Source organism: Notolepis coatsorum (assembly GCF_963971535.1).
Source record: "Notolepis coatsorum genome assembly, chromosome: 3".
Taxonomy (NCBI): Eukaryota; Metazoa; Chordata; class Actinopteri; order Aulopiformes; family Paralepididae; genus Notolepis; species Notolepis coatsorum.
Genome location: NC_140167.1, coordinates 71,331,081 through 71,346,760, shown reverse-complemented (window position 1 = coordinate 71,346,760; position 15,680 = coordinate 71,331,081). Strand labels below are relative to the sequence as shown.

At 40.6% G+C, this 15,680-nt stretch overlaps 1 protein-coding gene across 2 annotated transcripts in view; it reads left to right on the top strand.

Annotated features, from left to right (window-relative positions):
* Positions 1-8,334: 8,334 nt before the first annotated feature.
* The window catches only part of slc30a7 (solute carrier family 30 member 7), a 42,091-nt gene continuing 34,745 nt past the window's right edge, over positions 8,335-15,680 (top strand). The window contains exons 1-3 of one of the 2 annotated variants that reach the window (XM_084309826.1): positions 8,335-8,476; positions 8,771-8,872; positions 11,394-11,507. In XM_084309826.1, coding sequence (XP_084165952.1) covers positions 8,397-8,476; positions 8,771-8,872; positions 11,394-11,507 — 296 coding nt within the window. In that variant the 5' untranslated portion in view covers positions 8,335-8,396. The remainder of the gene's footprint in view (positions 8,477-8,770; positions 8,873-11,393; positions 11,508-15,680) is intronic. The other variant, XM_084309827.1, reaches the window with a different exon arrangement.

Below are 15,680 nucleotides of genomic sequence, written 5' to 3'. Positions count from 1 at the left end.
GTGTGTGTGTGTGTGTGTGTGTGTGTGTGTGTGCGTGCGTGCGTGCGTGCGTGCGTGCGTGCGTGCGTGTGTGTGTGTGTGTGTGTGTGTGTGTGTGTGTGTGTGTGGGGCGGGGTTCAGACATTCTAAATGCATCACAACAAACATCACACCAATCTGCTTGGTGGTGGTGCTATAATGAAAATATAGTAAACATTTTGAAGTTTGAAAAGGCATGAGTTTGACTGTCATGAGGTTTTGTACATATACAGCTAGAATTGGTTTACAACTTTGCAGCTTGTTTATCCTTATGGCTACTGCTATAGGTTGTCCACCAGATTCACATAAAACCTGCCACATGGTGGCACCATTCACAAAAAACACATGATATACATGAAACTTGCCACAATGACAGATATTGGTGTGCCAATGCCTCATGTCAAAACGTACAACTTTGAAAAGCCATTCCATCCAGCAAACCTTAGTCTACAACCAGCTGACTGTGTGTGGTGGGAGGGAAGGCTGGTCTGCATGAGGACCATGTAGGGTAAGCTGCTAGATAGCTCCAGAGGGAGAGAGCCAGGGTTTTCAAAGCAGGAAGTCACTGGTGCCATGCTGACACCTGCATATTGGGCACACCTACCAGCCTAAGGATGGTGTGTGCTCCATGGAGCCATAGCTCAACTGTGATGCCGACATTTTACAACTGAACCATGTCTGTGTTTATGGCAGGGGAGAGTTTGGTTAGAAACCTTTTTCATCCAGCTGGTTTCAGGAAATGTGGGAAAGTAGAGACCTCTGCAGTTTTTGGACACTTCCTCAATGAAGGAACCGAAAGGGCCTTCATCAGAGAGGGGAGCGCCGTTGAGGCATCAGGGTAGAAAGGGCCATAACCTTCCCGTCTGCAATAGTAAGGTAAAGAATGTCACCTGAGTATTCTGAGCCAGGATTCCCATATCCTGGTTCCACCTTTACTTTCCCAGATGCCACTTTGAATGATAAAAGAAGAGTGATTTGCAGTGGAGGAATACGCCTTGTCTGCTAGCTTACACAGACGGCGATGGATATTCGGTTTCGGTTTCCCACCCGGATGCCGGAGAGTATCAGGGCAGAGAAGGAAGACCAATGGTTTATCCAGTTGTAGAATGCCATCTCTTTGCTGCTTCACATGGCCTTCTGCCTGTGTGAAAGCTAGATACGCTCTGGTGGAAGGTTTGATACTGACCATGTCCTTATCAGCCTTGGCTATGTAAGGATCAATGGAGGGAAAACGTGGGCACAGAACTGGGGACGAGGGGCAATGTCTCGTTCACTGGTGCTCACCAGGGACCACAAGGCACAGTAGTCTTCCACATCCACCTCTGTGAAGTGTGGGGTTACTGAAGTCGTTGAAGTTACAAAATGCCCAGTCATAATATCTATCTACTACAAAATGTGTCCTGCTGGGATACATTTTGGGCCCCGTCTTATTTACCATTTATATTAATAATATTGTCTCATCTCTGAAGGTGTGTCAAGTTCATGTTAATGCGGATGACACTGTTATCTATTGTATAGCTGATTCTGTGAAATTAAATTAGCCACTGAGAATCTGCAACTCTCTTTGAATGCTTTACAAGACACACTTATTAGTCTGAAATTGGTAAATTCTAATAAGACAAAATGTATGTTATTCTCTAGAGCCAGAAATATAGTTTACAATGACTTTTGTATATCTACTGTAAATGGGTCTGACATTGAAAGAGTCATAGAATACAAATACCTTGATATTTGGCTTGATTATAGATTTACATTTAAATACCATGTGAACGTTCTTGCCAGTAAATTACAGCAAAATATTGGATTTGTGTACAGAAACAGAGCCAGCTTCACAATTATTAGCAGAAAAAGAGTTGTTGAAGCAGTTTTCCTTGGATTTGTTTGTTTTGGATTACAGAGATGTGATCGGCAATTTCCACTCTTAAGCCCTTAGAGACTCTATATCATTCAGCCATCAGATTTATCACCGGTGATAATACTCACCATTGTGTCCTGTACAATAGGGTTGGGTGGTCCTCTTTGGTGGAAAGACAAGATTTGCACTGGCATTTGTTTCTATATGAACCCATATGAATTGGAGATTGCCCAAACTACATTACTTCATTAATGGAATGGACCTCTGGACCCTATGGTACACTAACAAATGACTGGCTCACACTAAAGTGCCTAGAGTGTATACTACAGGGCACATTTAAATTAGGTACACTAGGCAGATACCATTGACATGTGTGTCACTTTATTTAGGAGATCTGCCAGAAGAAATAGAATAGAATAGAATAGAAGTACTTTATTGATCCTGAGGGAAATTCAGCACTACATATCGCTCACAATAAACATTTAGGTAGTCACAAATCACAAATATGAATAAAAATACAGTCAGGGATATACATTATAAAATATGTATATACATTCTAAAATATACAGACAAAAATATACAGTAATATACAGTCAAATTTACAGTAATAAATGTAAAAATGTAAAATGTCGATGTAAAAAGTCCAGGAAGATATGCCAGAGTTTGTACTGTTACTCTGTGCTCAGTGAGGCAGTGAAGCACAGTGAGGCGTTATCAAGTCTGATGGCTGTTGGAATGGGACTTCCTGTGCCGTTCAGTGTTGCATCTTGGGAGTCTTAGTCTAACAATGCTCCTTCTATCGGCCAAGTCTGTGTGTAGTGGGTGGGAGTGGTTGTCCATGATGGCAAGGAGCTTAGCAAGGCTCTTCCTCTCTGACACCACCACCAGAGAGTCTAGCTCCCCCACCACGTTACCCTTCCTGTAGAGTGCCTCAGTGTGTTTTGACCCGTTCAGTTTTCTTGTCAATGTGTACTCTGAGGTATTTGTAATCCTCAACCATGTGCACGTCCAGTTCCCTGGTCTTCGTCACATTGAGCTGGAGGTGGTTCTTTTCGCACCATGTAACGAAGTCCGCCACCAGTGCCCGGTATTCCTCCTCATCACCATCCTTTATACATTACACACAGATTAACACATTCACGGCCAGGGGTCGCTGTTTATCTTCTGTATAGAACGCCAGCGCTGTAAGTCAATGGGGCGCTTTGTTCACTTGCGAGTGCTTAAAATATATCTTATATTATAGATATGGATCTAATACACCCGTCGATTGTCAGTGAGTTGCTTCCAGTCAACATGCACAAAACAGATTGTTTTTTCATCCGTACAATCTGCATCTGAATCCCACTATCGTAGAGTCATCAGAAAACGTCTGAAGGTGGCAGGACTCTGACCGATAGTGGAAGTCATTGGTGTATACAGTGAAGAGGAAGGGGGAGAGGACTGTCCCCATGCGGGGCCCCGGTGTTGCTGACCAGTCTGTCTGACACACAGCCTTGTAGGCACACATACTGTGGTCTGCCCGCCAGATGCCCGTCAACCCAGGACACCAGGGGGGCCTCTACCTGCATCACCTCCAACTTCTCACCCAGCAGCCCAGGCTGTATTGTATTGAAAGCACTGGAGAAGTAAAAAAAAAAAACATGACTCTCACAGTGCTCGCAGGCTTGTCTAGGTGCGTGTAGGCTCTGTTTAGCAGGTAAATGACAGCATCCTCTACTCCCAGTCAGGGCCTGTAGGCGAACTGGAGTGGGTCGAGGTAGGGTTTGATCGCTGGGCGGAGTTGCTCCAGGACCAACCTCTCTATGGTCTTCATTATGTGAGAGGTTCGTTAGAGCCACCGGCCTGTAGTCCTTGGACGTGCTGGGACAGGGACCACACAGGAGGTTTTCCACAGTGTCGGGACTTTCTGCAGCCTCAGGCTCATATTGAATATGTGCTGGAGCACATCACACAGCTGAGAGGCACAGGCTTTGAGTACCCTTGGGCTAACGCCGTCAGGACCCGCAGCCTTACCTACGTGTATTTTGTTCAGCTGTTTATTCACCTGGTCTGCAGAAAACCACACTGTGGGGGTCTCAGGTATTGGGAGGAGGGGCGAGTCGTCGAGCTGTGGGCGCCAGACATACTGCACCAGGAAGGGGGGGTTGGGCAGTTGGGGGGACGGAGGGGGTTGCTGGAGTTGAGGGGCTGAGAGACGGTGGAGGGGTCCAACCTGTTGTAAAACTGGTTTAGCTCATTAGCCCAATTTACATATACATTTAGTCATTTAGCTGATGCTTTTATCCAAAGCCACTTACAAGTCCTGTACGACAAGTCATCAGGAAGGGCACAACTCTATCAGCTGAGTAACAATGTTTGTTGAATGGCTGCTTTTTTATATAGCGCTTTTATCCAAAGCGCTTTACAATTTGTTACTCACATTTTACCCATTCACTCACACATTCACTCACACATTCACACACCATATACCATACACTGTGATATATACTAGTGGTGGGACACGATACAATTTTTTTATCGAATTAATTCGAGACTTTATAGTTATAGAAATGAATCACATTTTAATCGCATATCAATATTTGATGCGAAAAGCAAAAAATGTCTATTCAAATGAATTTTGGTATACGAGTGAATCAATGAATATACATTACGCAGCAAAATCCTGTATTAGCTACTACACAGACCAACAGATCAATGCAATTTTTAACAAAGTGCAGCAATTTTAGGAATAATATATATATATATTATATATATAGCGCAAAGGACCTTTTGTAAACTCAAGCACTTTTGACATTCCAGAACAGTTGACCATTGGGGGAAAAAAACTCTTGATTGATCTCAATTTCTCAAAACCAGACTAAGAAAAAAAGTGATTTGCTATTTATTATACTTTATACTTATAGCACATGCATGAGTCTGGTCTCCTTTGAAAGGTAACATTCTTCATCATGCGATTAAATGCATACATTTTTTTTTTAACTTTTAATTCTTTCTGTAGTTAATTAATCAAAATTAATGCGATAAAGTCCCAGCCCTAATATATACATATCCATATCTGTCTGAATTGACCTGCATATAATCCTCCTATACCTCTTCTTAATCTCTCTCTGATGGAGAGGCACAACAAACACTGGTATTTGTTCATTTTAAGGCCCTTATTGGTAAGCCTATTTAAATTTACATTACATTTAGCTTACATTTACATTACATATGCCTACTAATACACCTGCATATAACCCATATAACTTTGCATGATAGCATGTACAATAATGCTGTATACCTATACTCTTGCTATGCTGCTGGTCAGTATGACTATACTGTATTTATACCTGTATCACTGTACATATTGGTATTACAACTATGTACATAATACATCTGATTAGCACTACACCCAGTAGTAATTTGTATATTGTATACCCAGTTTAATCACCTATACATTCTATATTACTATTGCACTTTACTGTTACATTTGCACTCTGGTTCGATGCCAGACTTCTTTTCATTGTACTGTACTTGTGTTACTGTGTTGGGAACCTGTGGAAACTAGTGCAGGTCGATTTCCTCCACATGTGACAATAAAGAGGCTGTTTTCATCTTGACCAGAGATTACATTAGCATCAAAAAAGAGCTCCAACTAATCCAGGTGTACGTGGTTTTCTACAGTTTTCTCCCCGGAGAAGGATTTTTTTTTATCAAATTTCCCATAGAGAAGGAGTTTGAAAACATTATTAGCATACACTCACTATCTAATATATATATATATTAAATACCCCAAAAGTAGTCTATACACACTATAAGGAAAACGCTGATGACTACTACGTCTGCATTTTATGCATTGCCTTTATTTAGTCAGTCTTTTATAGATTTGAATGTCAGAAATCTATCATAATCAATAAGAAATCTATTACAATATTTTTAAATATAGATTTGAATGACATAAATCTATTACAATATTTATTTTATTAGTCTATTGTTGTTATTATTATTATTATTATTATTATTATTATTATTATTATTATTATTATTATTATTATTATTATTATTATTATTATTATTATTATTATTATTATTATTATTATTATTATTATTATTATTATTATTATTATTATTATTATTATTATTATTATTATTATTATTATTATTATTATTATTAGTATTATTATTATTATTATTATTATTATTATTATTATTAGGAGGGGTTGGGGGGCGGAAACACTGTACAACTGTACAAGCAAGACTGTACATTGGAATATTGACAACCATACTTTACTCACAATACATACTAGGTAATTTACTGTACATTGGAGGGGGTTGGGGGGGGGGGGGGGCACTGTACAAACAAGCAAAACTGTACATTAGAATATTGACAAAACCATATTAGGTAAATGACTGTACATTGGAGGGGGTTGGGTTAGGACATTTACAGGGGCCAGTTTCGAATTGCAGTCTCCCGTAGGTGTTCTTTGAGAGTGGTTTTGAAAGTGGGTAGTGATTCACATTCCTTTACAGCTTTAGGTAGGGCGTTCCACATTGATGTGGCATAATTGCGAAACGTGTTTAGTCCCTTGTTTGAGCCGAATCTGGGTTTAACATGATTTGTGGAGCTCCCTCTGGTGTTGTGATCGTGGTATTCACTGACCTTTGGGAAGTATTTTGACATGTACATGGGTACCTTGGTCGTGTAGTGTATCTTGTAGACCAGGCCCATTGCAAGTTGCTGTACTCTGTCGTCTACTCTAAGCCATCCTAGGTTGTCAAAGTGGGCAGGGGTGAGGTGGGTTCTAGGAGTAAGGTCAAGCAGTAGTCTGACCAGTTTGTTTTGAGATGTTTGTAATTTTGTTTTTAGCGCCTTTGAGGTGCTTTGGTACCATGAGGTGCAAGCATAGTCGTAGTACCCTTGAATGAGTGCTCCTGCCAGAGTCTTCAGGGTATTCTTGTTTACCAGAGAGGAGATCCGGTACAAGAATCGAGTTTGTTGGTTGACTTTTTTTATTACATTGGATGCCATTTTGTCACAGGAGAGATTAGCCTCTAGGATGGAACCCAGGTAGGTAATTTCATCTTTCCTTGTGACAATATTGTCACCCACTGTAACTGAGAAGCCGTCGGTCTTGCTGATTTTGTTATTTGAGCAGAAGAGAATGGACTCTGTTTTGCCCATGTGTAATGATAGTTTGTTATCAGCGAGCCATATGCAGATTTTGCCTAGTTCCGAGCTGAGGGTTTTTTCAACCTGTAACTTGTTCTTGTCAGAGACCAGCAGGGCTGAGTCGTCCGGCGTCCGCAAACAGGAACAAGTTGCAGTCACAAGCTGATGACATGTCATTTGCATAAATTAGGAACAGTAGCGGTCCTAGTATGCTTCCTTGTGGAACACCACAGCTCACTGTGAGGGGGGGGGGGGGTAGGGTACCGTTTACCTCCACCATCTGTTCCCTCCCCTCAAGGTAGAATTGCATCCAGCTCACTGATAGACTATCAAAACCGATTGCTTTTAGCTTGTCAATCAGAATGGAGTGATTGACAGTGTCGAAGGCCTTTTGTAGGTCCAGCATGACCATGCCGCAGTATTTGCCCGCGTCCACCTCTTGTTTGATGTGGTCGTTCAAATAGAGAAGGCATGTGTCAGTGGAGTGGGATGTTCTGAAGCCAGATTGGAATTCGTAGATTAGATTTTTTTCCGCTAGGTACTTTTCGACCTGTTCGTAGACTATTTTTTCCATGACTTTCGAAATGGAGGTGAGAATAGAAACAGGGCGGTAGTTGCCTGGGTCTAATTTGCTGCCCTTTTTGTGCAGAGGGGTCACTGGTTTATGGAGAGGTTTATTATGTGTGTGATGACTGGGGTGATGGCGGCTGCTGAGTCTCTGAGGAATTTGGAGGGGATGTTGTCATGGCCAGTGGCATTGTTAGGTTGGAGGGCGCTCAGTTTTTTGAGTACCTCATCTGTTGTTACCATTTCCAGCTTGAAGTCGTCCTTGTAGACCCCTAGGTTTTTGTAGTAAGCTACTATGTGTTCTACCCCATAATGCCCTGAGTGGGAGGGTAGTTTGTTTACCAGTGTTGTGGCTATGTTTGTGAAGAAAGTGTTTAAGTAATTGGCTACATCCAGCTTGTCTGTGATGAGCGTGTTGTCCGTTTTTATGTTTATGTTTGAGAATCTGGTTTTAAGTTTTTTACTGCAGCCTAGTTGATTATTGAGTAATTTCCAAAGTTCACCCTGATGTAAACAAGACGAAAGTCTTTCTCTGGTCTGCATCCCCTTAACAATTGTGTGTATTGAGCTGTACTGTACCCATTCTGCAATCTGTTAATAAAATGTTCAATCAATCAATCAATCAGACTTTTACAGAATCGTTCCTTTATTTTGAAAAACCGTGAGCGGATGTGTTATGGTTCCTGCCGCCAGCAGCGTAGGGGAGGGCGCGTCATAGAGGCTGGAAGCTCCCGTGTCTCTGGGAGCAGAGAGAGAGAGTCTAGGTTGTTGTGAGTGACTGTAGTGTGGCTGTTAGAGTGTGTTAAGATGTTACCATTATCTATTAAAGACGACGAGTACAAGCCTGCCAAATTCAATCTACTTGTCAAGATCTCAGGATGGTTTAGGTATAATAGCTACGATTTGTATCACTTTTCGCCAGCTGACGTGAGAGAAGTTAGCTCTCCAGCCATCTCTCTGTTAGCCACTCAGGTTAGCCAGCGAGCTAACTGACGCCTGGACTCTGGCAGCCGGCGATTTACCTTAACATCACGATAACACTGTTACTAGTATCGGTTTGATGCTACTTATTTTATGTGTGCTTTACTGGGTTAGATGATCGCTAACTGTTACCCTGTGTCACACGCTTCTCTATACGACTGCTGCCTGAACTAACTTAGCTTTTTGTATTTGCATTTCAGATCTATCCTCTCGGATAAAACATCCCGGAATCTATTCTTCTTCCTCTGTTTGAACCTGTCCTTTGCTTTTGTGGAATTGTCATATGGCATATGGAGTAACAGGTAGGTTCACGTTTCAGTTCCGCATCATCCACACTGGTTATGTTTCTCTCCGCCAGGAGGAGATACTGCCACGTATGTCTTAGTGGAGGAGGAGGACCGCGGTGCCGGGCAGTGTGTTGTGTACAGCGGTTCCTGGTCCGGATCACATGCACGGCTAGCTCACCCTGCATGCACGAAACAGGCTTGTTGTCAGTCAGTACTGTAGCTACAGCTGTTCAGGGCATATTTTCCAACATTTGTGACCAGGGTAGTAGTAGTTTGCTGAAGATCGAAACGTCCCCCATGTTCATTGTATATTGACATGACCGACTTGGGTGGCTGCCTGGCAACGCCCCCCTCCTCCTCTGTTGTAAAAAGATGAATGAATGAATGAATGAAAACTTTATTTAACAGATTGCAGAATGGGTACAATACAGTACGGCTCAATACATACAATTGTTAAGGGGATGCAGACCTGAGAAAGACGTTTGTCTTGTTTCCATCAGGGTCCCCCATTTTCAATTCATATAGACATTTATGACATACACAACATACATGACATTTATGGCATAGGGACATATAGGTATTTAGTACTGATACATTTGTGACATAAGCAGTATTCAAATATACAGTACTGTTACCCCTAGATCCTGACAGAGTATATACATATGATGGGGATCACAAATGCATTACTCTTCTTTTTCAACCAGTGCAATCTCTGGTGTGGTTACTGGTTAGAAACAGCCCAGGTTGAGTCAGTGTGGTGTTTAAGCGTTTCTGCCACAGACTGACTCATTCATTCATTCATTCATTCATTCATTCATTCATTCTATAAGCCACAGACTGCACGTGTTTACTCTGCACGATCAAGCCAATAGTTAGAGAAATAGGATGATACACCAGTTGTATGTTAGTACACATGGTTCCTGGCTGCCAGTGAATCTGTGATGTGTTTTTTTTAGGTGATGTTATTTTTGCCTGTTGTGTGCAATTTTATATAGGTTGTGTATGTTTTTATTTTAAGTTTGAATTTAATTGTCCATAGTCGGGCAGCACATCTGGTGTGTTCTACTTGTATTCTTGTGGTGTTTGTATGGGGTGGCCTTTAGATACATGCATCACAAGAAGTGTTAATTCTAATTTAGTGTTTGGTCTGTCTGATATGCACGAACACGTCTCGTCATGGGAACCCCTGCATCTGGATGTATGCGTAGTAAACACGTTCCTGCTAGACCCACTGTGGGTGTTGATTTAGCAAATAATAATGGCAGAGAGCTTGTTCAATATGTCATTGCTCTCGGGGGCTGCCTTTGACTCCACAAGATCTTTGTTTACTTATATTCATAGCATTTTGTTGACTAAGCAAATCGTTGCATTAGGCTAATTGACAAATCTCTGAAATTGTGTTCCCCACAACGTATTTGGCCTGCAAATGAATGCAATCATTCAGGACTTTTATTTTTCTTCTCTCTTTTATTAAATCTAGTGCTTAAAGGGGCACTTCACCAAAAACCAATGCTGATTTATTTAGCACATAATCTCACACACACATCCAAACACTCTAAACATGTTTGCACACATTAATTTGGCTTGACAGTTATTGAGTGTACATTTGTTTGAATATGGGAACGAGTGATGTCATTGGGAACATTGAATCCTTGTGTTGTGTTAATTACAGCACCATGAAATGATGACTGCTACCCTATCATTTCATGGTGCTGTAATTAACACAACATACGGATTCAATGTCCTTGATGACATCACTGTCATTTACTCAAAATAACTGTCAAACAAAATGATTATGTGCAACATTGTTTCGAGTTTTTGGATGTGTGTGTGTGTGATCGTGTGCTAAAAAACGGGCATTGTTTGTTGGTGAAGTACCCCTTTAAGAAAGACCAAACCATAGCCTATTTGAGAATGGTGTTGTGCTGCCAGGGTGTGCTGTGCTTATAAGTAGGCATGGACCAATCAGGTCTTTTACTCCAGATCAGAGTAATTTAATATTAAGTATTTGCTGATGCAGAGTCCCGATTGGTTATTTGTATTTTCCAGTATATTAAAGTTAGTAAATCTAATCCACTGTAGGTAAGATATAGAGACAATTGAATAGCTGCTTAGAAGAAAAGTTCCTGCATCACAGCTTTCCCTTAATGGGTTTAGTTTTTCAACAAAAAAATATCTGAATTTGATCAGACTTAACCCTTTCACTGCCACATTACAGAAGGTTAACTTTTCACTACCACACTACAACTGTCTGGGTTAATATAGTCAATACCTATCAATTAAAATCTGCTGTGATCGGCTCCGACCGGGACATCCCTACTTCTACGTTTACAGGAAGTCTCTCATTCTGCATGAGAAAATAACAGACAAATGTAAAGGTTTATCAGAACAAATTTTTCAGACACACAAGGTTTTCACCTTGACTTGATATGTAGAAATCTCTCCACGAGCCTTGTCTGTGAAACAAGTTCCACGAGTTTCAGGTGGCGTCTCTGGCCTAACGCATTTTTTTCCTTTTGTGTTTTTTTGTTCCCAGTTTAGGCTTGATATCAGATTCTTTTCACATGTTCTTCGACTGCACTGCACTCCTAGCAGGTGTCGCAGCGTCAGTCATCTCAAGGTGGACGTCCAATGACTCCTTCTCCTACGGGTAAGAATACTGATTATCCACATCTAAACCTAACAGCTTTCTCCAGGGTTTTGGAGAGGCTTGGGTGGTCAAGTTTCAAGTTCAAGTTTCTTTATTAGTTGACATGCAAAGATACAGAATACCTTCACATGGAATGCTTTTTTCTGTTATGCTCCTATGAGGATCATAGGATGCTTGGATCATACACATACAGCTCATTACAGTAATATTCCACAATTATTACATTTTAGATAGTAATAATGGTACAGAGCCTTGAGACAAACATATGCATATTCACCACCGCAAACAGACTGGCAGCCGTCATAGGCAGCGCCATTTACGGAAGGAGGGTCAGTCTGCCATTGTTGTGAGTTTTCGGGCGGAGACAGATGACGGGGGACTTGTCCTAAGACACTAAATGCCTTGTACACACAAGTATTTTTTTATTTAGAAATGTTTAATTCAGAACGTAGCACCACATCACGATTCACTTGATTATTAGAATGTTCTCACTGTTGCCGTTGACACCGAAGCAATATCAGCACAGCGAACGAGGCCGGCAGGAAACAACCGTCACTATGAATCTTTCCTCACTGAGTTATAAGTTGAAAACCTCACACACATTCTCTAAAATGTAGCAGAGTGATTGGGTAACTAAAGCTAAATAAAGTAAACCTGCGCCAGATTACTTAAAGGGGCACTTCACCCAAAAACATTGCTGATTTAGCACACAATCTCACACACATCCAAAACTTCTTAAAAGAGTTTTGCACACATTTATTTAGTTTGACAGTAAATTAGTTTGGATATGGCCACTTTGTGTGCAACATGGAGTACGTGATGACAAAGGACTCTACCAGTGAGTCAACAACATCATTGTTAAATCAGTAGAAAGCTATCTGGCTGCAAGCTTTATGGACCGCTAGCCTAGCTGTTGGCCAAAAACACCTCCCCCGGAGTTTTAAGCTAGGCTAGTGTTCCGAATCGGCTTCCATTAATTTGTGCTAAGCTAGGCTAGCTTCTAGCTGGATTGCTTTCTACTGAACACAGAGAAGAGATTGGTATCTATCTTCTTGTCTCACTTAGGAGAAGACGGTAAGCGCATTTCCCATAATGTTGACGTGCTCCTTTAGTAGCAAATAGGGCTAGGGTTCCAAAAATCATAACTATCTCTTTAACTCATTGAGCAATACTGCCACCTGGCGGGATTCGATCGTCATTGCAACACCCATCGTGTGTTCTGTATTATAGCTATGGAGACAATAGTATGGCTCATTTGACAGGCATTGTTTATAGTCCAACACTGATAAACCAGTTCATTTCTACATACTTTAGTCTGTGCGCTATTACACGCTAAATATCGCCCCTTTCCAAAATAATCCAGTCTTTTTTTCTAGCTCGTGTGTTATATGCATATATGTCCAAATCGTTCGGGTTGCCCACCTGAAACCTATATTATTTCCAAATCAAAGGTATATACCATATATATGTTTCTTCACAAAATCATCAAGGAGGGGGGGTCGTTTTACGAAGCTGCATCGTTACCAAAAGCATGTTTTAGGTTCGGTAAAAGACGACGCTGTGATCGATACAAAAGCATGTTTTAGGTTAGGTAAAATAGACTTAGAATAGACCTTACCTTAGTCAGAAGGTACTCCAAAATGAATAATCCCATCGCGATCGCAATTATTCGTGTGCATTGGGCACGGCTGTAATACGGGAAACAATAGGTTCCAGGCGATCAAATCTCCGACAGATTGTTATGTTCTGATTCACTTTGAGGGGGAAGGGATTCCTGCAGCCGGAGGTACCGCAGTATTGAAAGACAACTGAGATCCCCAGTTCAAAAGGTAGGCAATACTGCCACCTGGCGGGATTAGATCGTCATTGCAATTTTAACGTGGGCAGCGGTGCCAGGGAGACACAGGGAGGTCCGTGCGAGTGTTTAGAATGGGGATCAAAGGAAAAAGATCAATGATCTAAAAACGAGAACTTGTTATTGGCGCTGAACGGTTGGATTTGAAACACGAGAATACTCGTTTTTGGCGCAGAAACAGTTCATATGTTTGTGCGTGTGTGTGGCTGGGGAGCTGCCTACAAACTGTTGGAGTTTTCAAGTGGGTACCTGCCACTGCAATGCATTAGGCTATGTTTTCACTGCAAGCGTTGGTGTTCAATTCTGATTTATTGCTCAGATCAGACTTTTTTTGTTTGGATGTTCACATTATTATTATTATTATTATTATTATTATTATTATTATTATTATTATTATTATTATTATTATTATTATTATTATTATTATTATTATTATTATTATTATTATTATTATTATTATTATTATTATTATTATTATTATTATTATTATTATTATTATTATTATTTTTCTTTTAATGTGGCCAAGATCAGATTCCAGTGTGAACCGGTCACACCCCTGAACTGACCCGCATGCGCAAAGGAACAATAAAGAAGATGGATGTACAAATTAATCTAGAGTGACGTAAAAGTCGCAAGAAAGTCGCACGGCTGTTCAGACTGAGGTCGCATGGCAAAGAATGTGACCTATATGATATCTGAATTAGGACCACATAATTATGAAAGTGGCCCAAATCAGAATTGAAAAGCTCAGATTCCATGTGATGAAATAATCAGATCTAAGTCGCATATGAGTAAATAAAAATCCACTGACTTGCTTGCAGTGTAGCCTCAGGCTCGTGGTGTCGGACCTAGGAGACTCAACAGTCACATCCAGCATCCCAAACAACCACCCTCTTCGCCTGCTTATAACACTCATCATACCTACACTTACACCTCACTGCACCTACACTTAGGTGTATACTCAGCCCATAACATCACAACATATAGTCTTCAAACTCCTCATCATCAATCTCCACACAAATGAAGGCGGACATTGATATTAGATTTCAGATTAGATTAAAGTTTATTGTCATTATACAGCACAAGTACAGTACAACGAAAATAAGTTTGGCATCCAACCAGAGTGCAAATGTAAAACAGCAAAGTGCAATAGTAATGTACAATGTACAGGTGATTAAACTGTGTATAGAATATATAAACGAGTACTACAGAGTATAGTGCTAATCGGATGTATGTACAGAGTTGTAGTATTAATATGTACAGTGATGCAGGTATAAAGACACGATGGTAGTAGACTAGTAGTCATACTGGCCGGTAACATAACTATTAAGAGTAGGTAAGTGATACTGTGTATGTACAGATATAGATATAGTATCTACAGATATGTAAAAAGTATACAAGTCGTGTTTCAAGCAAACATTTGAATGCATCGATGAAATCAACGGAGTGGCTCTGGAAAGGGGCACTTGATGTCGTCTCGGATTAGTATCTTGGTTCTCTGGAATGTGTTCACAAATACTGATTGAACTGCGATCATGAGGTTAACATTTGGATCAGGCTATGTCTTGGGATGCGTCTGGTCTTTCAGTATAACCCTACGGTGTAATCCCTGGTATTCACACGTGTTACACATAGTTGAACCTTCTATTACATTTTCGCTCTCCCCATTCATCAACTCCATTCATCAGATGGAATCAGTGCTGTAAGAATAGCTAAGATAGAGTCCACGCTCAGACATGTACGATTTCTTAGTGGCGTTGACCATAAATTGTGTGAGAAATAAAATTATTAGGGAAGAGCATCGATTTTCGAATAGTCGTTAAATTATAAAAAAAAAAATCAATTAGTATATGCGAATATCGTTCTTTTTACCGGCACCTACAATGTAGTGTATTGAGGGGGACCCTATTCATTGTTACACCGCTGAATGGAATATGTCATTAGTAATTGAATAGTTCCCAGTGATTATCGAATAGTAATTGTGAGTTTTGCCAAATTGTGAACATGACTCATGTAAAGCCATCGTTCCACTGCAGAGTAGGGTCACAGTGATGTGAAATTTCCCATGACTAATAAACTCACGACGACACCGGTATTACTGGTGACACCGGTCATTTTACTACATTACGCACTGTATATATTAATACTACAACTCTGTACATACATCTGATTAGCACTATACTCAGTATTACTAATTTATATGTTTCATAGCCAGTTTAATAGAATAGAATAGAAATACTTTTATTATCCAGAGGGAAATTTGACACTGCAAATCGCTCAACATTAAACATTTAGACAGAACAGGTCACGAATAAGAA